The sequence below is a fragment of the Oryctolagus cuniculus genome, chromosome 2, assembly GCF_051225735.1.
Source record: "Oryctolagus cuniculus isolate XC-2025 breed Fujian yellow rabbit chromosome 2, ASM5122573v1, whole genome shotgun sequence".
NCBI classification, from domain to species: Eukaryota; Metazoa; Chordata; class Mammalia; order Lagomorpha; family Leporidae; genus Oryctolagus; species Oryctolagus cuniculus.
Genome location: NC_142868.1, coordinates 67694370 through 67719488, shown reverse-complemented (window position 1 = coordinate 67719488; position 25119 = coordinate 67694370). Strand labels below are relative to the sequence as shown.

General features: G+C 44.1%; 2 protein-coding genes across 18 annotated transcripts in view; one reads left to right on the top strand and one right to left on the bottom strand.

The window, feature by feature from the left end:
• The window catches only part of LOC127482619 (centromere protein U), a 131554-nt gene extending 119180 nt beyond the window's left edge, over positions 1 to 12374 (top strand). For 3 of the 7 annotated variants that reach the window (XM_089325623.1, XM_089325624.1, XM_089325629.1), the window contains 6 exons: positions 4 to 112; positions 7518 to 7596; positions 7810 to 7857; positions 9056 to 9117; positions 10533 to 10689; positions 11992 to 12374. In XM_089325623.1, coding sequence (XP_089181749.1) covers positions 4 to 112; positions 7518 to 7596; positions 7810 to 7857; positions 9056 to 9117; positions 10533 to 10689; positions 11992 to 12105 — 569 coding nt within the window. In that variant the 3' untranslated portion in view covers positions 12106 to 12374. Of the gene's footprint in view, positions 1 to 3; positions 113 to 7517; positions 7597 to 7809; positions 7858 to 9055; positions 9223 to 10532; positions 10690 to 11991 lie in introns of those variants that run through there. The other 4 variants (XM_089325625.1, XM_089325626.1, XR_016229009.1 and 1 more) reach the window with 3 other exon arrangements.
• Positions 12188 to 25119, bottom strand: part of LOC103347387 (DNA-directed primase/polymerase protein) — a 36294-nt gene continuing 23362 nt past the window's right edge. For 2 of the 11 annotated variants that reach the window (XM_051830446.3, XM_051830448.3), the window contains 7 exons: positions 23581 to 23743; positions 21157 to 21245; positions 16568 to 16657; positions 16384 to 16492; positions 14495 to 14577; positions 14367 to 14413; positions 12188 to 12681 (listed from right to left, as the gene is read on the bottom strand). In XM_051830446.3, the coding sequence (XP_051686406.1) occupies positions 12448 to 12681; positions 14367 to 14413; positions 14495 to 14577; positions 16384 to 16492; positions 16568 to 16657; positions 21157 to 21245; positions 23581 to 23743 (815 nt within the window). In that variant the 3' untranslated portion in view covers positions 12188 to 12447. Of the gene's footprint in view, positions 12682 to 14366; positions 14414 to 14493; positions 14578 to 16383; positions 16493 to 16567; positions 16658 to 21156; positions 21246 to 23580; positions 23744 to 25119 lie in introns of those variants that run through there. The other 9 variants (XM_051830447.3, XM_089325621.1, XM_089325620.1 and 6 more) reach the window with 9 other exon arrangements.

Genomic DNA, 25119 nt, shown 5'->3' with positions numbered 1-25119 from the left:
TAGGTATTTCTGACAGCGTGCATATTTGGTGTCTAGAAGGAAAAAAGAAGAGTGACCTCATGGAGTTGGATATTGTTTTGTCTGCATGTGAGAAAGCAATCCAGGAGCATAAGTAAGTCTTGATGTTCTAGTGCATACACAACTGATTCCCCTTCAGGTACGACTGTTGCTTAGTGGGTTTTTGTATGTCTTCTCATTATTCTTACATCTTAGATATTTTTGTTATGATTTTCCTTAATCCTGTGAGTCACTAGCAGTATGTTTTTATATGTCCAAATATGTGGCTTTTTAATTTGTATTTTTGTATGAACTCTACCTTAACTGTCGTCGTCAAAGATCCTGATGGTCTGGTGATACTGACTTGAAATGTTGAGGCTTTCTTTATGGCCTAGCACGTAATCCGTGTGGAATCTCTGAATACTAGATCTGGGGAGTTTAATTATTGCATCTGGATGGAACCAGTAATTACTCAGTTTTTCCTGGTATTTGTGCTGTATATATTTAGAGACCATTTTATTAGGAACATCATGCTTTAAATTGCTCTGTCTTATAAATGAGACATTTATCATCAAGTAATGGTGACCTCCATTGCTAGAAATGCTTTTTTGTCTTAATATCTATTTTAGCTGATACTGATATGCATCACTAGCTTTCTTTTGCTAGCATTTGCCAGACGTGACATGCGTATCACAGGCGTACCTAAGACAGATCGCAGGTTTGCTTCCAGACCACTGCAGTAAAGCAAATGCCACAATAGAGTCACGAATTTTTGGTTTCCCAGCACATTTGGAAGTTACATTTATACTATACTGTAGGCTTTTAGGCATATAATAGCTTTGTGTCTAAAATATATATATATATATAACTTAATTAAAAATATTGTATTGCTGAAAACTGGTAATGATCTCTCTCAGTGAGTCATGCTGTTTTTGCTGGTGGAGGGATCTGGCCCCGAGGTTGACAGCTGCTGACTGATCAGGGTGGTAGATGCTGAGTGGCTTTGACAATTTCTTCAAATAAGGCAAAAACGGAGTTTGCTGCACTGGTCGACTCTTCTTTCCCTGAAAGCGCTCTCTGGGGCATGAGATGCTGGTGGGCAGCACTTTGATCGGTCCTGACATTCTCTCTGCTTTCCCAGCGATGTCCATGCACGGTCTCAGTCTCCTGTTGTCACGTCAGCCGCGTCACAGCCTCTTGAGCAGGTGCGGGGGCCATCGGGAGAAGCCCCTTTCTCTGTTCAGCCCGAGCGGCAGCTCCTGTCTGCCAGGTTTGGCCATGAGAGCGCAGCCGTTGGGTCGCGTCTTCAGGCTCCGCTTGCAAGTCTCTGCTCTTGCTGCTTCCCTCACATCCGCGGTTACTTTCTCTACCAGTCCTGACCCCCGTCACTCGTCCGGAAGTCCGGAAGGAGGGAAGCCACGTCTTTCAGGTCCTGTTGTTGTTGATAGTTCTGACCTCCTTGCAGGGATCGCGAAAGTTCTTGGTGGCATCTAGAACTGTGAATCCTTCCCAGGCCGGAGGGTGGGGGCCTGAAGCCAGGCTTCATCGTTTGGGCAACAGGCAGTCCCTTTCCAAGTGGCTTGTTGGAGAGGTGCAGGCACCACACGGACCCTGGTAGGGTGCCTGGGGGGCGTGCAGAAAGGCACGTGGCTCAGCATATTGTCTCAGCAGGTGCGGGGGCTTTCCCCGCAGCAAGCAGCCCACGAGGCTCCAGGTGAACGCTCTGTGCCATTTCATCGGGGGGGCCTCGGTGGCCTGACAGCTTCTGACTATCCTTTGTTTTTCCTGACTTAGAAGTGGGAAGGTCTGCTAATGTATTTCTTAGATGCATGCATGCATGCAGCCATTTATCCCATTTGTTGTTTGTTGCACTGTTTTGGTTTTTATATCTACTATTTCTGCTTGGTTCTTTTTTGTGCCTTCAGTTCGCGTCGTTCCTGGTTAGCATCCTGGGAATACTGTCTAAAATCCATTTGATGGAATCAGCTCTCCTAGGGGTTTTCCTCTGGGAGCAGTTGTGCTGCTCTGGCGTTGCTTCTCTGGCCTGGGAGCTTGTCAGGAGACAGGAGTGCCCGGGATGGAGGCGGCAGGGCCGGGGAGCGAGAAGCCCAGTCGCTTGGCCGTCACCCCAGGCCCCGCAGAGAGCAGTGCCAGGAGGGTAGGTCACTCCCTGGGAAAGGTGAGGAAACAGCTGCCCAAGGTCAGTCTCCCCACTGTTCCCCAGGCCTCACAGGCCCGGGGCTGCCTTTAGTCCTGAGGACCAGGAGACAGGGTCGAATCCCTGCCAGTGACAGGTGTCTGGGAGGCCGTGTGTGCGGGGACGGTGGGGAAGACACAGGAGCCGGCCCTCAACAGCCAGCCACAGCCTCGGCTCTCACCTTTCCCCTTTCAGAATCCCTCCCCTTGGGGTTCACAGCCTTGTCTGGTTCTGTGGCGGTTCCCCTCTGGGGTTCACCCGCATTGATGTGGCGTGGGGCGGGTCTGTCACACTAGAACTCAGCAGTGTCACTGTGAGGAGAGCCTGGTTTTTTCTTCTCTGCTCTATAATCCAGAGCCAGTTTGCTGTTAAAACTGGTTCTCTTAACGCACCAACACTGGCTTTTGTTATCCTTTTCTCATTCATAAATCGCCTAAAGACTTACTGTAGACTTGGGATATTTTAGGGAAACTGGCCTTGTTAATTTACCTTTTGGTATATTTTAAATTTTTATTTATTTGTTTGAGGGATAGAGGGAGCATCTATCTGCTGGTTCACTCCGCAAATGCCTACAATGGCTGGGGCTGGGGCTGGGCCTGGGCCGGGCCGAAGCCAGGAGGAAGGAACTCAATCCAGGTCTCCCACCTGATGGCAGGAGCCAAGTTACCTGAGCCACCAGCACTGCTTCCCAGGGTCTGAATTAGCAGGAAGCTGGAATCGGGAATGAGGGCCAGTTATCCAACCTAGGAGCTCTGATATGGGATGTGGGTGTCTCAATCATTGGGCTAAAGAAATGCCTACCCTTGGGGCCGGCGCCATGGCACAGTAGGTTAATTTTCCGCCTGTGGCACCGGCATCCCATTTGGGCACTGGTTCGAGTCCTGGTTGCCCCTCTTCCAGTCCAGCTCTCTGCTGTGGCCTGGGAAAGCAGTGGAGGATGGCCCAAGTCCTTGGGTCCTTGCACCCACATGGGAGACCCAGAAGAAGCTCCTGGTTCCTGGCTTCAGATCAGTGCAGTTCCAGCCATTGCGGCCATTGGGGAGTGAACCAACGGGAAGGAAGACCTGTTTCTTTCTCCTTCTCACTGCCTGTAACTCTACCTCTCAAATAAATAAAAACAGTCTTGAAAATAATAAATAAATGCCTACCCTTAGCATATTAAGTTCTTGGGAAGTGACTTAGGAAAGGGACAGATTGGAAAATCCAGGACCTAAAATGCTTGAAAATCTGAAACTGAGCACCAACATGAAGCCACAGTGGAACATTCCACACCTGACCTCATGTGACAGACTGCAGTCAGAACACATACTTAAAATGTCGCATAAAATTATCTTTAAGCCATGTGTTTCAGGTGTATATGAAATATAAATGAATTTTCATGTTTAGACTTGAGTCCCAGCCCCAAGAAGTCTCATTATGTATATGCACATACTCCAAAATCCAAAACAATTGGAATACAAAATGCTTCTGGTCCCCGGCAGTTTGGATAAAGAATACTTCACTTGCATTTTTCACAGACTTTTAAAATTACAAAACAACGTTGTTTTTTGTTGCATCAAACAATTCCTGTGAAATCACTGATCTTGTGTTTTTGCAACCTCTAGGTTCTCAGCCACGTGGAATACTTCCCACTTTCCAAATAAACACCTGTTTGGGGGTCTGCTATTTGTAATACACGTGACAAGCCTGAACAATTTTTTTTTGCTTGTCAACAGACTCGCTCGTTGTAAGCGGTATGTCAGTGTGTATAAGCAAGGAAGTATGTCATGAAATGCAGACATCACACATTCTTAGGATACTCCATAACTAGGTCTGGATGAAGTGGCCAGGTTTTTTAAGCACTAAACTTGAAAGAGCTGTGTCTGAGCATCCTGTGTAGACTGTCACCTTGTGGCTGATAGAATCCATCAGTTTATCATCATTAGAATGAACTGCAGCAGAGAGGCCTGGCCCGTTTTTCTTATTAAAAAAAAATTTTTTTTTTTGACAGGCAGAGTGGACAGTGAGAGAGAGAGAGAGAGAGAGAAAGGTCTTCCTTTTCTGTTGGTTCATCCCCCAATGGCTGCTGCGGCCGGCACACTGCGCTGATCCGATGGTAGTAGCCAGGTGCTTCTCCTGGTCTCCCATGGGGTGCAGGGCCCAAGGACTTGGGCCATCCTCCACTGCACTCCCTGGCCACAGCAGAGAGCTGGCCTGGAAGAGGGGTAACCGGGACGGAATCCAGTGCCCCGACTGGGACTAGAACCCAGTGTGCCAGCGCCACAGGTGGAGGATTAGCCTATTGAGTCATAGTGCTGGCCAAAAAAATTTTTTTCACATCTGAAAATTTGGTATCTATATTAAATTAGAAATTCTTCTTCACAAGATAGGACGTATAATTTGTACCTGTGATAACAGGACATCATAAAACTTGCCATCTTAAGCATTTGTAAGTGCACAGGTCGGCAGTGTGAAGTAGATTCTCACTGTTGTGGTCCCCGCTCTAGACACTGTTCATCTGGTCAAGCCCAAACCTGTGTCCATTAAACTATCCCCTTCTCACCAGCCCCTAGCAAGCACTCTTCTATTTTGTTCTGCAGACTTGACTACTCTGTGTAACTCATAAGTGGGATCATACATTTGAGGGTACTTAAAAACAAAATGGAATTAAAAGATAGTTATTTTGGTGCACAAAATTTTGAAACCCATGCATAGTTTTGCCCTAAAATCCATTTTCCACAAACCTTCTGAAGACCCTTCATATGCGTCCCTTTGTAATTAGCTTATTTCACGCGTCTGTCCTCAGGGTTAATCCACGTGGTGGCCATGTTGTCAGAATTTCCTTTTTAAGGCAAATAGAAGCTTTAAACGGATGCAGCTCCATTTGTCTGTTCTTGCTTTTGTTATCTGTGTGTTGATGTGACATGCAATCCCTATTTTTTCCACTTGGGATGTTACTGTTTTAGTCTTTAATGCATTCTGAGTGCATTTTGAAGTATGCATAGTGTAAGGTAAGGGCCAGCTTCACTTATTTTACAGGTGGACCTGCAGATTTTCTAACACCCCTTGCTGAAGAGCCTGCCTTCCCCATTATGTAGTGCTGGCACCACACTGATGATCAGAAGCCCCCAGTGTACGTGAAAGTTTGTTTCTGGATTTGCTATGCAGTCTTATTGGTCTGTGTTTCTGTCTGTATTCCAGTGCCATCCTGTTTTGACTACTGTAGCTTTGTAATATGTTTCTAAATCAGAAAGTATGAGGCCTGCAGCTTTCTTAAGATTGTTTTGGCTTTCTGGAGTCTTTTGATAGTCACATGAATTTTAGGATTTTTTCTAGTGCTGCAAAAAATGTCACTGGACTTTTGATAGGAGGTGCAGCGAATCTGTGTATTAAGTTTTCTAGTCAATAAGCATGGAATGTCCTTCCAGTTATTTGTGTCTCTTTCTCCGCATTCCTGCCAACACCCGTGTTCTGGTGGTGTTTACAGTAGTCATCCCAGTGAGTAGAGTGCCATGTAGACCTGTCTGCATTCCCCTCGTGTTAGTGTCGCGTGTCTTTTCAGGTGCTTCATGACCATTTGTATCTTTGGAGAAAATGAGTGATACAGCAGAGAGATACAAATTATTGTTTAATTTTTTTTTTCATTTTATTTGAAAGGGAGAGGGAAGGGGTGGAAGAGAGATACTGATTTCTTCCATCTACTGTGGTTCACTCCCCAAATGCCTACAATAGCCGAGGCTGGGCCAGGCCAAATCCAGGAGCCAGGAAGTCAGTCCGGGTCCCCCACATGGCTGGCAGGGACCCAACACTGAGCCACCACCTGCCGCCTCCAGGGGTGCAAGTCAGCAGGGAGCTAGAATCGAAGCAGAGCTGGAACTCAAACCAGGCACGCTGATGTGGGCTATGGGCCGCCCAAGCAATAGCTTCACCACTGCATCAAACCCCTGCTCCCAAGAGTTCTAAATTCAAACAGTGAGTGTCCTTTATCTGAAGTGTTTGGGACTGAAAATGTTTGATTTCTGAGCTTTTCAGATTTTGGAATACCTGCACACTTAATTGGTTGAGTGTCTTTAATCCAAGAATCCAAAACTGAGTGTAATGTTGGCACTCAGCATTTTGGATTTCAGAGCGTTTTGGATGCTGGGTTTTTAGATGAGGGGTGTTCAACCTATTATGGATAGCTATAGACTGCAGGCTACTTCAGCAACACAGAATACACATTCTTCTCAAGATCACAAGGAATATTTGTCAAGACAGATCACAATCTAGGCCATAAAAAACACAACGCTAAGAAATGTAAAATAATAGAAATCTTACAGTGTCTGGTTGCAGACAGATAGCTGGAAAAAAATTTTTTAAATACTTGGCAATTAAACAACATACCTTTTTTTTTTTTTTTTTTTTGACAGAGTAGACAGAAAGGTCTTCCTTTGCCGTTGGTTCACCCTCCAATGGCCACTGTGGCCGGCGTAGCGTGCTGATCCGAAGGCAGGAGCCAGGTGCTTCCTCCTGGTCTCCCATGGGGTGCAGGGCCCAAGCACTTGGGCCATCCTCCACTGCACTCCCGGGCCACAGCAAAGAGCTGGACTGGAAGAGGGGCAACTGAGACAGAATCCGCCGCCCTGACCGGGACTAGAACCCGGTGTGCCGGCGCCACAGGCTGAGGATTAGCCTAGTGAGCCGCGGCGCCGGCCACAACATACTTATAAAGAACATGTATGTCAAAGAAGAAATCTTAACAGAAAACTAAATGTGTTTGAACTAAAGTGAAAAATACGGGATGCCAGGAAAGCAGTGCATCAGTCATCTAACTCATCTTAGCAATCCAGGTACAGAAGCAAAGGAAACCCAAAGTAAGCAGGAGACTAATAGTAAAAATTGGAGAAGAAATTAAATAAATTGAATATAGGAGCTCACGTGTTCTGGTTTGAGTATGATTTGCCTCTAAACTCATGCAGCATGTTAAACCCCAAAGTCGTTAAGTTAATGGTTCTAAGAGGAAGGAGGTAGTCCAGCTAAGGTGATTTGAAGAGGGTCCCTGGGTCACTGGGGTGAGCCGTCAGATGTGGTTCTAACCGCAGGGTTGCTTAACAGTGTGAGCGTGGGCACAACCACTCTCTGGCTTGCCCATCCGTTGGTGAAGGGCACTTCTGGTCATTTTCTTTGCTGAGACATGTTTCCTAGATTGTCTGAGAAAGTACCACAGGCTGAATATTACATCTTAAATTTTTTTAAATGGTACATGCCAAGTTGTGCATGTATATTACATATGCTAAGCCGGAGAAACACATTTCAAAATCCTTCATGATACCTAATTTGATCCCTTTTTTTAACTCCTCTACAGAGAAAGAATAGAATCTAAAATTTGTAAAGAAGCCATCAATAAATTTCATTGTAATATTAAAGAAGAACTCATCAAAATGGTAAGCTCACTGACAAATTTCTTGGCCTAAGGTTTTTCAGCTTATCCTGAGGCAGTATGCTGTTAGCATAGAAAAGCTTGCATTTTCTGGCAATATGGTAATAAAGTCATTAGCACTACTCATATTTTACATGCTATTTTTAAATTAAATGTAACCTATGTCAAAATGATTAATCTTGGGAAATGCACAGGAATTATCTTTCGTTTCATACAGCTTAAAGAAGCCCAGATGTTGAAAAACCTGAAAAGGAAGAACGCTAAGGTAAGTGACGTCAGCAATTAGGGTGATGTGACTACACGATACTAACACAGGTGGTTAGGACCTGACTTTGGGGTTTGCTGCCTTTAGAATTTTGTGTAAGAATTTTTATCTTTTTAGACTCTTATTTGGTTGATGTTCAAGGAAGTGCTATTAAATCTTTTTGAAAGATGTCTCAGTTGGTCTAAAAATGGCTATCAACGTCCAAAATGGTCCCTTATATGGGTACATGTTGAGTAATGTACATTTATTGCTTTTGTGGGTGTCAAAAAGCAAAACCTTTTAGAGCACTGTCTAAGGCAAAAGGGCAGCCGGGAAGAACACCAGGTTAGGAGTCCTGAGAGCTCACCTGTAGTCCTGGCTCTGCCCCCTCAGTAGGCAGCAGTGGGAAACAAGCCAGTGAACACGGGATTCCCCTTTGCTTGTTTGTGAATGAATGGACCGAATGACCTCAGAGGTTGCACCACCAAACTTCCACGAATCCAGGAGTGCAAAGTCACTGTTCCTCTGCATTGGTAACAGAAATGACCTTGAGAAATATACATTTGTCTTCTGGCAATTACACATCTTTTTTTCTTTCAACTGTAATCTCATTTTGGTCATTTCTACATTGTTTATGGATGTCCAACAGCAGTGTATTAGGTAGTGACTAATGAGACCTCTGAGATAAGAAAACTTATTGAAATAGTTTTAAAAATACAAAACAGAGGCTGGCGCCACGGCTCACTAGGCTAGTCCTCCGCCTTGCGGCGCCGGCATGCTGGATTCTGTCCCGGTTGCCCCTCTTCCAGGCCAGCTCTCTGCTGTGGTCAGGGAGTGCAATGGAGGATGGCCCAAGTGCTTGGGCCCTGCACCCCATGGGAGACCAGGAGAAGCACCTGGCTCCTACCATCGGATCAGTGCGGTGTGCCGGCTGCAGCGGCCATTGGAGGGTGAACCAACAGCAAAGGAAGACCTTTCTCTCTGTCTCTCTCTCTCTCACTGTCCACTCTGCCTGTCAAAAAAAAAAAAAAATACAAAACAGATCACAACACTGTCCTGCAAGATCACATCTGTCTAGCTCATGGGATCTACTGAGGATCTAGCCCCTCACCTTCTCCAGATCATCCTGAAGTAGATCCCACACCCACACTATTCCAAGGTTCCCTCTTTTCCTGGCGGTACACATCACAAAATTAACAAAGAAATTACTCTTACTTAGGTGATTGCAGATATCAAGAAGAAAAGGCAGCGTTTGGTTGAAGTCCAGGATGAACTGCTTCGGTAAGATAGCAACAGTCCTGTGACAGAACATACCTCAAGGAACCCAAGTGTGCTACGTCATCGGGAGGCGTTAATACTTGCTGCTGTGCCATACGAAAACTCCAGGTTATCTTTGAATTTGGATGCTCAGTGAGGGCAGGTTATGCTACGTCGCTGTAGCCCCCATTAGCAAGGGAGGATTTGCCACTGATGTCCCGACTTCTCTCAGCTGTGGCCTGAGAGGCACCCCAATTAAATTCATGCATAAATTAATGCAGTTAGACTGCCTGGCTTTGAATCCAGGCTCGGCCCCTCACTGCCCGTGCAACTTTAACCAAGTCACTTAACCTGTTAATAACTCCGTTCCCTCTTTAGTATAAAGGCGTAATGCTATCTAACAGACCATCGGGTGTTGTGAGAAGTGCTTCATGGGGATGGCACATGGTTAAGTGCTGTATAAATGTTGGCAGTTGTGTGAATCCACATTCCCAGAGGCTGGACCAGACGGTCCCAGAACTGGCCAGCCGGGGTCTGGTTGCAAAGACTGGAGCCCACAGCAGCCTGCAAGTGTTTCTTCCTGCTCTTCTGTACCTGTTGCGTGAGCTGGGAGTTTGATAGTAAAGCAGTACCAGGGAGGCTGTCTGCTCTGAAGGTGTACGGCAGCTGAGAAAGGCCGGTAGAAAAGACAGTGAAGCACAAAGTACTGTCGCAGGAGTTGAAGAGGGAGAATTGGTTGTCTAGTCCTTTGGTTTCCAAATTTAGACTACAGACAGGTGCTGGCCCAGGCTACAGCTAAGAACAGCCAAGGTAATACGACAGCCTACATCTAGCAGTCCCCTGGGTGCGGGGTGCTTTCCTGATTTCACCCATTGATCGTCCCTGTCATCAGTGAGGGAGGTTATTATCTCTGGTGATAAGGCTTCATTACATATTTTAAAAACACACTTCTTTAGTTCCTTTTCTACTGGAGAGGTATATTATTGTTTTAACTTTACGTTGGGAAAACTAGGCACGGAGAGGTAACATACCAACAGTCAAACCCCACAGAAGTGGGGGAGCTAGGATTCGCTGTCAGACCCCAATTCTGCCAGCTCAGTAGTGAGTCTAACAAAACGCTGCACTTGTCCACTGTAAAGGACAGCTTACAGGACTTATGTTGTGACATCATAGTAGACAAGAGTTTAGTTAGCATTTTTTTATTTAACAAAATAAAACTCCTTTTCTATTCCCTTTGTCTATAAGATCCAAGTTCTCTCTGAGAGCTGACGCAGCTGGCCCCAGCGGCTCATCTGCGAGGCTGAAAGCTGCCTTTCTCCTACATTTCAAATTGAAACCCGGAGCCTTTCATGCATTCCTGCTGTCAGAGCTGAAGGTAGACGGAGCAGCCACCACCCTGGTGTTCCATCCTTCACCCGGTGTACTTCTTTTCGCTCTAGGTTAGAGCCCCAGCTGATACAGCTACAAACAAAATACGACGAACTTAAGGAGAGAAAGTCATCCCTGAGGACGGCAGCAGATTTCCTATCTAATTTAAAACAGCTCTATCACGAGTACTCAGATCTTCAAGAGAAAGAACCAGACACAAAGGAAACGGTAACTTGGAGTTTTTTTACTTTCGACTCTGCCTCAGGAGGGGAGCTGCAGCAGTACAGGAAAACCCGGGCTCACTGAGTTCAATAAGGGAAGAGTAGGCTTTGCACAACCACATTTTTTATGTCTAGCTCATGTTCTTGGTACATGTATCTAAAAAGCCATTATCTATAAATGGCAAGAAAAAGCAATATTATTGGATTAATAAAAAAAGTAACTACAAAATTTATTTGAAAGTCACAGGTAGAGGAGAGACAGATCTTCCCTCTAGTGGTTCACGCCCCCAGACGGCTGCAACAGCCAGTGCTGGGCCAGGACCTTCACGTGGGTCTCCCACTGCTTTTCCCAGGCCATCAGCAGGGAGCAGCCGGGACATGAACTGGTGCTCATATGGGATGCTGTTAGGCCACAGCAGTGGCCCCCATTTCTGGACTTTTTAATATACACTTTAAGTTGTCCACCTAGTATAATTTTACATAAAATGTTACCAGATTTGTTTTCTAAATTCAGCTTTAAATTTTGACACTGATGCAGTTTTCCTGAGCCCAAAGTACCTAACTAGTCTAAAGCTTAAGTGGACTTGGTTATTAAATTTAGAAAAATAGCAACCACTTTCATTAAAACAAATTCAGCGACTGTACCTTTAGACCATACCACTCCCAGCTGTGTTCTCGGCCTCACCTCTTTTCCTAAACTAAACCTGTAGCACCAAGCAAGTTCTCCTCCCTCCACTCCCTGAGAGCAGGTGCTTAGTGTCTTAATTAGGCTCTTGAATTCTCTCAACATATGGTAAATTGTATGCCAGGAAAAAAATCCACTGTTTTCTAGGTAGTCAGAAAACTAAAGAGGAATTTAATCAATTTTGGGTTGGCTTACTAGTTTAAACTCATGAGTTGATTTTGTTCGACTTGCATAGTAATTTTGTCTTATTGGAAGGATCAGTTCCATGATTAAAGTTTTCTTAGAGTGGATTTAGAGTTTTTTTTCCCTGATGAGCTATTATAAGCTGGGTGTTCTCATCCTTTGGTTCTTCCAGTAAAAGTAAACCTGCCTAATGTTTTTTGTTGTGTGTTTTAAAATAGACATGAGATCAGACAGACTTGCTCAAACCAAGTCTTGACCTGCCCCAGGCACTCAGATGTACAGAGCCACTCCTTTGCAACGTTCTACGAATTCTATCATAAAAGTGAAAGGAAGAGGAGTTGACAAGTTAGATCTTTTCCATTGGTTTCAGATTGAACTATGTAAAGATAGGATTGTAAGTGTTTTTGATATTAGCTAATCTGAATTATTTTCTTTCAACAGTATGATTCGTCCAGCCTTCCAGCTCTGTTATTTAAAGCAAGAACCTTTTTGGGAGCTGAAAATCATTTGCAAAATATCAACCACCAATTAGAGAATCTCCTTGACCAGGACTGAGAAGACAGCCGTACTGAATGTGCCAACTTAGTCCCCTGCGGCCTCTGAAAACAAGTAGGGTCCAGTCCTCAGGATTTAGTACTGATTAATAGTTTTAGAGGCCATGATCCTTTTAGGATAATGTCTTGAGTAATTTAAAAATGTTGAAACCCTATCTGAATCAGCCCCAAACATGTATGTTTTAACCTGTAAAATTAAGACAATGTGAACATAGACTAAATACTACAGTTAATTTCCAATAAAATTTACTTACATTATTTTCCAAGTAACATTTGACAGACAATATAATTTTTTGTTACAAATCTCGCAGATTACAGCTGCTTATGTAATGTCCACAGTTGGCTACTCTTGTAATACTTCCATAATGAGGTCATCAGGAATCTCATCCACTCCACTACTGTGACGCAGAAGACTGCTCTCTGCAGCCTCTGCTAATTCAGCATCTTCAGTGGCTTCTAAAAAGCAAGCATCATCCAAGCCATTGTCCCAGCCAGGGTCAGAGGATGCACCAGGGGACGGTTTATGAGGGCTCGTGGTTTCATTGTTCCTAGTTTCGTCTGTTGTAAATTCTTCTTCCTTTAAAAAAAAAATCTAGTTGTAATTCTACATAGACTGAATATATAATGAAATCACCACATATTAAGACCTTAAGACCAGTTCGACAGGAATGAGAATATTAACTGTTTCTGGAGTTGGCTCAGATACTCCTTAGACTCCCCATTTGAAACTGCCTGCAGTTCTGTGGCACAGATGTTTCAACATCCCCAGCAGGTGCTACAGCAAGGACAGACTTACCTGTTCAAGTGGCCTGTGTACCTGTTAAAGACAAACTGCCAAGGACTAATCACTAAGGCTTACATGAGATAATAGTGATGTTAAATTTCCTTAACTTCATGTACCATAGCCAAGTAACAATGTCCTTATTCCTCAGCTACATGCTTAAATTAGGTGTGGAGCCTCCGCCTGGGGCACCAGCATCCTGTAGGGGCACTGGTTCAAGTCCCAGCTGGGCCCTGCACCACGTGGGAGAATTTGGGGAGTGGATGGAAGACTTCAGTCTCTCAAATACATCTTAAAAAGGAAAGGCCCCACAGAGTATTATGTATACTTACTGGTTTAAAAATATGAGCCCAGATAAAAATGTTGTAATATTATGAGGAAGATTTTAAATTATAGATCTTTGAAAGAAATTTTGGTGGTATTATTAGATTGTCAAACCACGATTAAAACTGCTGGCATAGTGGGTGAAGCTGCTACCTGCAGTGCCAGTATCCCCTATGGACACCAGTTTGAGATCCAGCTCTCTGCTGTGGCCTGGGAAAGCAGTGGAAGATGGCCCAAGTGCTTGGGCCCCTGCACCCTCGTGGGAGACCCAGAAGAAGCTCCTGGCTTCGTATTGGCACAGTTCTGGCTGTTGTAGCCAGTTGGGGAGTGAACCAGCAGATGGAAGACCTCTCTCTGTGTAACTCTGACTTTCAAATAAATCTTTGGGGGAAAAAATGGCAGCAAAGGGTATATGTAATTTTTTTATTTGAAAGGCAGAGCCACAAAGATCCCACATCCACTAGTTCACTCCCCCAAATAACCATAACAGCTAGAGCTAGGCCAAGAACCTGGAATGCAATCCAGGTCTCCCATGTGGGCTGCAGGAAGCAGAGGAGGCAGACAAGAACTGGGCACTCTGATATGTCTGCTGCAAGCACTGTGCCAGAAAGAAAGAAGGGTATTTTGGTTTATACAACCAGAAACCTCTTTAATGTCTAGGACTGGTTAAAGTGTACTAAATCTTATGCAGTAAAGAGTGAGGTATGTGTCATTAAATATATACTGAGGTAGGAAAATCACCAAGATGGATCTTCAAGTGAAAACAATGTGTTACAAACATTGTACTTAAAAAGCTTAGTGGAGGCCGGTGCCACGGCTCACTAGGCTAATCCTCTGCCTGTGGCGCTGGCACCCTGGGTTCTAGTCCTGGCTGCTCCTCTTCCAGCTCTCTGCTGTGGCCTGGGAAGGCAGTAGAGGATGGCCCAGGTGCTTGAGCCCCTGCACCCGCATGGGAGACTGGGAGGAAGCACCTGGCTTTGGCGCGGCGCAGCGTGCCGGCCATGGCAGCCGTTTGGGGGGTGAACCAACAGAAGAAAGACCTTTCTCTCTCTCCCTAACTCTGCCTGTCAAAAAAAAAGCTTAGTGACACTGCTCCTGGTTCATTTATACTATAATACCAAGACTTAGTAATGACAATGATACAAAACTGCACTTACCTCTTTGAAAAGAAACAAAAGACACACTTCAGCAGGTAATGGCAAACCTGAATCGGAAAGATAGTAAAACTATTTTTATATAAACATTAACTTTTACTTTATGGTAAATGTAAAAATTAATAACTCACAGTCAGTTTTGAAGTTTTCTGCTTTACATATAGGATCATGACATTTTTGATACCAAACTTCATTTTTCAGATCAACCAGAATCCTTTGTTTAAAAAAAGAAAAGTATTAATACCTAAGCTGTATAGAAAATTAAATCCAACTCAATGCTGTCTAAAAGAAACATGACTAAATCTTCAACTAAAAAGTAAAAAGGAAAGAAGATACACAACAAACAAAACCAGTTGCCTAAAATATCACACAAAATGGACTTCAGGAGGAAAACGCACACACTGACAGAAGATCTCCCCAAAAGATAGCTCTCTCCCTGTGTCCATCAAATTGCACAAAATGGAATTTGAGCATTGGTCTTTAAGAGGCGCATATTACTTACACATATACATACTATTACATGTAATATTTCACAGCTAAAAATAATTGGATATAATCTTATTTTTTTTGTAAATGTCCACGCACAGAAGACTAGAAAGATGCATCAGTGCTAACTAGTTTTCACTGGGTTATAGGACTGTGGGGATCTTTTTTGGTGACAGCTTGGTGTATTGAGCATATAATTCTAAGATTTATTTATTTTTAAAGAGAGGGAGGGAGAGAGGGAAACACACATGGAAGCAACAGAGATTTCTATCCACACTGGCTCTTTCCCAGTGTGGCTACAAACTGCCAAAGCCAGGAGCCTAGAACTCCACCCAGATCTCCCTCACGGGTGACAGACCCAAGCTCTTGGGCCATCTGCTGCTTTCCCAGGCGCTTTAGACGGACAGGAGAGCAGCCAGGACTTGAACTGGTGCTCTGGCATGGAACAGCAGCACTGCAAGCTGCAGCTTACTGTGCGAGGCCACAACAGTGGCCCAAGAATAGAGCTTTTCAAGATTGTTTTTAATTTAAGAATATCAACCATAGCACTGAATCATGCCACACATTTTCCAACACACACTTGGATCATCTCCCCCTTCTAGCACATGTGCTATGTAAGAGTATCAGCTTTGACATTAAATATGAAATAACATTTCCCATGTTGTAACTAGATTTCTGTTTTATCCCCCTTCTGACTATATCCCTTTATTATTTTAAATTATATTTCTAGTTTTACTTCATCTTTTTACTTCCTCTTGTTTTGCCAGGAGCATTTTAAAAAATTACCTAAAACAGGGCCTGGCATTTCTAACAAGCATCCAGTAGCTCAGTAATGTGTGATTTATCTATATGCAGTTAACACAGCCTTAACCTCCAGCTCTGTAGCACTGAGGAGTTGTCGTCTTGCCATAATCGGCCCAGTTTCAATCACTTCCACAGGTATCTAGAACACCCTTTTCATCACATCCACTCCCTGCCTGCTGCTTGCTTTTTAGTCAATCTACTTCAGTCTTCAAGATTATAGACTATGCCATTTTATCAAAGGACAAATAAAGCTGCCATATGTTAGAAGCAATGTAATAAGATCTCTGAATATTATAAACCCCAACAAATGTAATAATCTAATTAGTTTAACTTGTTACATTTTTATATTGTCAGCTTTATTTCAAAGTTGTAAACATGGGGCCAGTGCTGTGGCTTAGTAGGCTAAGCTTCCACCTGCAGCATCAGCATCCCAAATGGGCACCAGTTGTGTCCTGGCTACTTCTCTTCCGATCCAGCTCCCTGCTTATGGCCTGGGAAAGCAGTGGACCCCTGCTTCTACGTACGAGACTCAGAAGAAGCTTCTGGCTCCAGGCTCCTCATCACCTCTGTTCCTGCCATTGCAGCCTTTTGGGGAGTGAACCAGTGGATGGAAGACCTCTGACTCTCCATCTCTCTAACTCTGCCTCTCAAATAAATTTAAAAACAATCTTTAAAAAAAAGTTATAAACATTCAGAATACATCTCAGCATTAATAAACAAGATTACTTACATGATGTTATTACTCTTGTGGGCTCTTCCAATGTTCTCACACCAGCGATATTTGAAAATATCATAAACCAACAACTGTTCTGGGAAAAAGTAGCTCCAACGCCTAATTCCTAAAATAAAGAATGTTTCTAAAGATATCATGACTCTATCATATAACAGTTAATAAAAAATAAGATGAGTTGTACCTCCTTTAATGTCATTTTTAGTCACCAAGGAAAGAACAAACTGATCGACTTCAGGGTAGGGTGAACACTGAAAACCTTCGATGGTTCCTACTGCAACAGAGAAGAATTATTTAAAAATTGTAACATCTGAAAGTTGAGAACTTAAATTTTAAGTTGCTGTTTAGAACAGTTACGGGTTTTGCAACCCTTCCAGTTTGGGTGGGTGTTTTTTTGGGCGGGGGGGTGGTTTGGCAATTTGCAGTTAGCTCATAGGTTCTTTTATCCTACAGGGAAGTAGATAACATTGATAAGGCCACTCTGTGGTCATGAGGACTCACGACTAAAACGAGAGCACTCTGTAATCATGTCTGAACAGTCAGAACATGAGCATTTTGCAAACCACAAAAATCACCAACTGGCCCCCTACTCTGGCCAACTGCTGTGGCCGTACCACCATAGCTTCAGTTTCCCTCTAGCCCGCCTGCATTCTAGATAACGGCTACAGAGCTACCCAGAACTGCCCCTGACAACACCCAACTCAGAACAAGCCCAGCCTTCCTACAAAGCAGCCTCCCACTGTTTCCAGGACTAACTGACTCAACTTGCTTGCTATGGGTGTGTTCCCTGTGGTCTTTAGGGGGCACTAACAGTTCAATTATATTTGTACCTAAAACTCTATTGTAATGTAGAATGATGCATTTAAAACTTCATGGAGGGGTTAATGTTGTAGCTCAGTGGGCTAAGCTGCTACTGTCAACACTGGAATCCTGTATCAGAGTGCTGATGTGAGTCTGGGCTGCTTTGCCTCCAATCCAGCTTCCTGCTAACATGCCTATGCAGAATATGGCCTAAGCACCTATTTGGGACACCAGGATGTCCTAGCCCCTGGCTTTAGCCTGCCCCAGACTTGACTGTTGTAGCCATTTGTGCGGGTGAACCAATGAAAACAAGATCATTATGTCTCTCCCTCATCCCACCCACCACCCACCTCTCTGTTGCTCTGCCTTTTAAATAAACAAAATTATATAAAATTCTATTTAAGTTTTTTTATTTTTTTTTAAGATGTATTTTACTTGAAAGGCAGAGTTACAGAGAGGCAGAGACACAGAGGGGTCTTCCATCCACTTGTTCACTCCCCAAGTGGCCACAATGACGAGCTGGGCCGATCTAAAGCCAGGAGCCAGGATCTTCTTGATCTCCCACGTGGGTTCAGAGGCCCAAGGACTGGAGCCATCTTCCACTGCTTTCCTAGGCCATAGCAGAGAGCTGGATCGGAAGTGGAGCAGCCAAGACTCGAGCCGGCACCCATAAGGGATGCCAGCTCTATAGGTGGCAGCTTTACCCACTATGCCACAGCAATGGCCCCCCTATTTAAGTTTTGAAGACAAATAGTTTTCTTAAAATGAAGTCTATATTTCCCTTATGAAAATAAGTGGAGAGATTTTAGAAAATATATTAATGTGGGGGCTGGCACTGTGGCATAGTGGTAAAGCCGCAGCCTGCAGTGCCAGCTTCCTATAAGGGCACTGGTTCAAGTCCTGGCTGCTCCACTTCTGATCCAGCTCTCTGCTATGGCTTAGAAAAGCAGTAGAAGGATGGTCCAAATCATTGGGCCCCTATACCCTTGTGAGAGACTGGAAGAAGTTCCTGGCTTCGATCGGCACAGCTCCAGCCATTGCGACATCTGGGCAATGAACCAGCAGATTAAAGACTCATTCTCTCTCATTCTCTCTCTCTCTCTCTAATTGAAGGCCCTCTCCCTGTTTTTGCCTCTCTAACTCTGCCTTTCAAATAAATCTTTAAAAAAATAAAGAAAATATATTAATGTAAAAATGAGAGAAGTGAGTTCCAGATCAATGTCAAGAAATACATGTTAAACAACCAGAGGAAACAAATGTGTAAGAAAATGTCACCCAGGCAGTTCCCACGTGTAGGGATGTGAGGAGCAGGCTGCAGCTCTTCACTGGCCACCTTCGGCCTGGCAGGTCAACTTGTCCACACTGAATGTGCTCTGGCTGCAGTAGGTGCAGGAGCTCCTTCAGTGCGAACTAGAGGTGCAAACCATATGGGCATTTGGTGCACCAGTTAAGTGCTGCCTGGGATGCTCACCTCCCATACAACGCTTGCATTCAAGTCCTCGCCACACTCCTGATTCCAGCGTCCTGCTAATGCTCAGACCAGAGAGCAGCAGATGATGGTCAAGGAATCAGAGTCCCTACCAACCACGTGGGAGACCCAGATGGAGTTCCAGGCTTCTCACTTCAGCCTGCCCACCCCAAACTGCCGCAAGCATTTGGGGAGTGAACCAATGGATGGAAAATCTTTCAAATAAATAAAAATTGATAAAATTCTAAAAAGCTGCAAATGCTGTGGCATTAGCAAGAGGAGATGTTCTTGTCTTCCAAGAAACCACTCCCACAACTCAAATGGTACAGGAGCTCTGGGATGCAAGACTTAGTCACAGTCAGGTACTGTCTATCTGGAGTTTCTTAATTTTGGTTGGAATGAAAGGCAGCCATATTTATTCTAGTCAGAACCATCTGGAGCTTACTTTGCCTAGAAAGCCACAACAATGGGAAAGAACCAAGCGCATGGGAAAACTTTCAGACTTCCATTACATCTTTTTTTTTTTTTTTTTGAGACAGGCAGAGTTAGTGAGAGACAGAGAAACAGAGAGAAAGGTCTTTCTTCCGTTGGTTCACCCCCCTAATGGCTGCTACGGCCAGCGCGCTGCGCTGATCTGAAGCCGAAGCGGGGTGCTTCCTCCTGGTCTCCCTTGCGGGTGCAGGGCCCAAGCACCTGGGCCATCCTCCACTGTACTCCCGGGCCACAGCAGAGAGCTGGATTGGAAGAGGAGCAACCCGGACAGAACCTGGTGCCCCAACCGGGACTAGAACCTGGGGTACTGGCGCCGCAGGCGGAGGATTAGCTTAGTGAGCCGTGGCACCGGCCTTTTTTTTTTTTTTTTTTTAAAGATTTGTTTGTTTATTTGAAAATCAGAATTACACAGAGAGGAGAGGCAGAGAGAGAGAGGTCTTCCATCCACTGGTTCACTCCCCCAGTTGGCCACAACGGCTGGAGCTGGGCCGATCCGAAGCCAGGAGCCAGGAGCTTCCTTCGAGTCTCCCACAAGGGTGCAGGGATCCAAGGACTTGGGCCATCTTCTTCTGCTTTCCCAGGCCATAGCAGAGAGCTGGATCAGAAAAGGAGCAGCCGGGACTCGAACCGGCACCCATATGGGATGCCTGTGCTCCTGGCCAGGGCATTAACCAGCTGAGCCACAGCGCCGGCTCTGCCATTATATCTTTTCAAGAAAACTTGAAGATGCCCTTCACACAGCCATTTTAACCCTAAAGAAAAGTTTTCTAGGGCAAATGACATAAGTTACAGGGAAGCTGGAATCTGCAATGAAGCTGGATTTAGGAGGCATATTCCAACTGAAGCAAACGATCATTGGCTGCTGTGACGTAATAACAAAGCTACTGAACAAGCCAGAATTTCAGATAACCATTTAAACATGTTTAAAGTACAGATTATTTTGCAGACTTTTTGCATACCACTCTTAAGGATTTTTATTTATTTCCACTTTATTTGAAAGGCACTGAGACAGAGAGATCCTCTATTCCCTGGTTCACTCCCCGGGTGCCTCAGGTCTGAGCCCGGCTGAAGGCAGGAGCCCAGAACTCCACCTGGGTTTCCCAGCTGGGACTCAAGTACTGGAGCCGGTACTGGCTGCCTCTGAGGACGCTTACTGGCAGGAAGCAGGATCAGGAGTGGAGTAGCAGGAACCCAAACCCGGCATTCCAACGTGGGCTATCAGAGTTTCAAGCAACGACCTGACTCCTACTGCACCAAGCAGGTGGCACATGGTTGAATGGGTTGTTTTCAATGACCAAAACCAAAATAAACTGTTAAATCTACCAAAAAAGTTACACTAACTTGTGGTCATATCATATGAAATTTTAGTGCCTTTTGTATCTTATCATAAATGGGTATTTTACATATTATATAGGCTTTATAAATTTAAATTTAATGGCTACAGAATATTGGTATGTCACCAATCCAATTTTGTTGTACCTTTAATTATTTTTGTTTTTCCCTACTTATAATAAAGCAATATACTGAAACATATTAATAAAAATATTTACTGGAGGGTTTATGTAAGGAATCTTAAGAGAAAAATCCGCACTTCTTCAGGACGAGAATGGGTAAATCCTGATAGGGCCGTTCTACAAAAACTGTGCAGTCACTACAAGCATGAGGAAGATCTCCCTGTACTGAAAATACAGGGGGAGCTCTGCAGGACCAAGTAGCAAACTACTGCAGGGTCCCCCTCTTGGACTGCGGACAAAAGCGTAAAGAGAATTTTTACTTTATTTTCATGTGTTTATCAAAAAATCTAATCACCTTATACTGTTTTGAAAAATTCCATACAATGAAAACTAGTAAATACTTTAATAATAATCTTTAAAACGATTTTTCACTTTGAATAGCAACCTCAAAGTAATCTCCAGTAATCAGCAGAGATGAATACTTAAGTTGTATGACCTTTTAAGGCAAAGTGAGTTTTTAATCATTAAATTCTGATAGAAAATTACTTTTAAAATTACCTGAAGGGCTGGTACTATTAAAGTGCTTCATTCGCTTTCTTTTATTCTGAGGTGTGTCACATGTTAGAATTCGTAAAGTATCTGAGAATCTGAAGAAAATAATTAAAAATTATATTAGAATTAAACAAGCAGGGATATATAGAAAGAAAACTAAATTCCAAATAGATCCGTAACTAAGCCACATTTCTCCACAAAAACACCAATTCTATTCATCTAAAAAAAAGTATGATTTGTCAGTTAAAACAATAAGAAATTTGTCAGTTTAAAAGAGTAGGATGATCACTGTTCAGCAGTTTTCTCAGGGGGAAGTCTGGCCTGAGAGTTAAGATGCCACTTACGACATTTGCATCACAAATCCAGGAGCCTGGGTTGAATCTCAGCCCTGCTTCTGATTCCAGCTTCCTGCTAACCTGCACCTGGGAGGCAACAGTGATGGTTCAACTATTTAGGTCCCTGCCACCCACATGAGAAACCCAGACTGAGTTCCTGGCTCCCAACTTCAGCCTGGCCCAACCCTGCATGTTGTGGGCATTTGGGGAATGAACTACCGTACTATTCCCCAAACACATGGAGCCTTTTAAATTTGTTATAAACCCGTGAATAAAAAAGAAAAAACCGTGAATAAGAGCAAAATATGAAGAAAAAAAGATTAAAGGGAAAAACTGATTAAAATTTACTCAAAGAAAAGGCACATTTGTAATCAAAAAATTTAGCCTTGGCTCCTTGAAATAAAAATATCTGGTATATACTTAGACACACAAAAGAAAAGTAAGATAATTTTTATTTTTTTAAAAAAGATTTATTTATTTATTTGAAAGTCAATTACACAGGGAGAGGAGGAGAGGCAGAGAGACAGAGAAAGAGGTCTTCCATCTGCTGGTTCACTTCCCAATTGGCTGCAACAGCTGGAGCTGAGCCGATCTGAAGCCAGGAGCCAGAAGTTTCTTCCAGGTCTACCAACAGGTGCAGGTGCCCAAGCACTTGGGCCAACTTCTGCTGCTTTCCCAGGCCATGGCAGACAGCTGGATTGGAAGTGGAGCAGCCGAGATTTGAACCAGTGCCCATATGAGATGCCAGCACTGCAGGTGGCAGCTTTACCCGCTATGCCACAGCTCCGGCTCCTGTAATCCTACATTTTTTTAAAGATTTATTTTTATTTATTTGAAAGACAGAGAGGTAGAGACAGAGAGAGAGAGGTCTTCCATCTGTTGGTATATTCCCCAAGGAGCCACAACAGCCAGGGGTGGACCCGGCTGAAGCCAGGAGACAGGAGCTTCATCCAGGTCTTCCATGTGGGTGCAGGGCCCAAGGACTTGGGCCATCATTCCCTGCTTTCCCAGGCACATGAACAGGGAGCTGGATCTTTAGTGGAGCAGCTGGGACTTGAACTGGCACCCATATGGGATGCCAGCACTGTAGTCAGCAACTTTACCAGCTGTACCACAGCGTGGGCCCTGAGGTAATCCTATTCGACGGAAGAGCCCTCCATTGTCTGTAGGATCGATATTGGAACACAGCAGGAGATACACAATTTTGATACAACTCCTAGACTCTCAGATCCACCACTAGTGCCAACTGACATCTCCCGAGATGCTAACATGTGCTGGGCACTGTTTTAAGTATTTTATGTGAACGGTTTTAACATATTTAATTCTACTAAAAATTCTGAAAATAGGTGGTATTATGTCCACTTTAAAAAATAAAGGAAGTGGGGCCAGCGCTGTGGCGTAGCAGACTAAGCCTCCACCTGCAGCACCAGCATCCCACATGGGCCAGGTTCATGTCTCAGCTGATTCTCTTCCGGTCCAGCTCAGGTAGTTGTTTTCATTCTTTATAAAAGTGATATTCATTTTAGAAAAACTGAAAAATACGTGATATAATCATTTAAAAGATGCAAAGAGGAGCTGGCGCCACGGCTCACTAGGCTAATCCTCTGCCTTGCGGCGCCAGCACACCGGGTTCTAGTCCCGGTCGGGGTGCCGGATTCTGTCCCGGTTGCCCCTCTTCCAGGCCAGCTCTCTGCGGTGTCCAGGGAGTGCAGTGGAGGATGGCCCAAGTGCTTGGGCCCTGCACCCCATAGGAGACCAGGAGAAGCACCTGGCTCCTGCCATCGATCAGCGCGGTGCGCCGGTCATAATGCCTCGGCCACAGTGGCCATTAGAGGGTGAGCCAACGGCAAAGGAAGACCTTTCTCTCTGTCTCTCTCTCTCACTGTCCACTCTGCCTGTCAAAAAAAAAAAAAAAAAAAGATACAGAGAGGAAACTAAGTGGCTAAAAATCTCAGAAAAGAGTATTTTAAGAATGGAGAGTCATTTTCTTGAGATAGGATGAATTTACACAATTCACTTTTTAGCAATATGCAATAGCATTCATGACTGAATAATCAATCAGGAGTATACAACAGTTTAATTTTTGCCTACATACCTGACATTGCATACCAAAGAAGAGAGGAAATACTGGTTTTCTTCAGGAATCGTTTTTGATTGTTTAGGAAAGAATTTGTTATCTTCAGCAATCTCCAAAGCCACATGCTTTCCTAGTTTTGATGACTTATACAGCCGGAAGTTTCTATTTCTTGTATAAACTCCTACATCAAAAATTAGTAAAGTAGTATGTATGAAATCTGTGCAATTTCCATGAAGATTCTGAAGAACCCTTGCAAGCACAGATTTCAAGAATTGTTTGCACCAAAATAAATTTATCTTTTAGTTTGATTTTCCATGAGCCTTTTGAGGTATGAAGATAATTTAGAATTGACATGGAAGAATGCTATTTCCAGAAAGTACAAGCTAGACAGTTTTCTATCAACTTTTCAATTGAAAATAAATGGGGGCCTGTGCTGTGGCACAGTAAGTTAGTTCTCTGCTTGCGGCGTCTGCATCCCATATTGTGAGAGGCCAGAGCCACGCCATGACAGGCTTCTCACAAGACAAAGGAACTGGCTAGGCCCAGGATGCTTCTCTGTGCTGAAACCTGACACCGGGCAGTCCTTGGTCTGCCAGGACCAGGTGGGGGCAATCAATAAGGTGGGCCATCCTTGGTCCAGCAGGGCCAGGGGAAAGAAGGAATGCAGACGACATAATACTTGTTTGCCTGGGGACTATAAAAACCCTGGTGGGGGGGGCAGCACCGTGGCTCACTTGGTTAATCTTCCGCCTGCAGTGCCATCATCCATATGGGCGCCAGGTCCTAGTCCCAGTTACTCCTCTTCCAGTCCAGCTCTCTGCTGTGGCCCAGTAGGCAGCGGAGGATGGCCCAAGTGCTTGGGCCCCTGCACCCGCATGGGAGACCAGGAGGAAGCACCTGGCTCCTGGCTTTGGATTGTTTTCTGCATCCTATTTGAACTCTTTATTTAACATAGAGTTAATCTTACGTATATAAAGTCAATTGAAAATAGATATCAGTAAAACATAAGAGTGGGAATAAGGGAGGGAGGAGGATGTTTTTAACTATTAATATATATAGTTCTGCATACATTCCTACAGACTTACTTCTAAGGATACAGTTAAAAATTTGTCAAGGGACTCCAAATCCCATTAAACTTGGTGGTAAAAATGCCATCTTAATTGTTGAAGTGATCATATTAACTGTTAAAGTGAACATATAGGCAGGATCAAGTGCCTGGTAATAGAATTAAAAAGGAGAGGATGTCCAACATGGGAAGCAGTCCACACAACAGACTCATAGAATGACAATCGCTTTAAATAACACTCTGACCTCAGAATCAGCCCTTAAGTCTTCCTGGTCTGGCTGAAAAGCCCATGAGAGCATTTCAAGCATGGAAAGCCAAGACACTGTGGCAAAAAATGTTCTACATGAAGGATCTCTGTGAGAGAGATCCCAGTGAAAATAAGTCGCCATCAAAGAAGGATGTACTTTTATCTAAAGGAAGGACAGAACTTCCACTTTGCTTATGGCCTTGTCCAAATACTGACGGAGTTTGTGGACTCAAAAGGCTTCCAT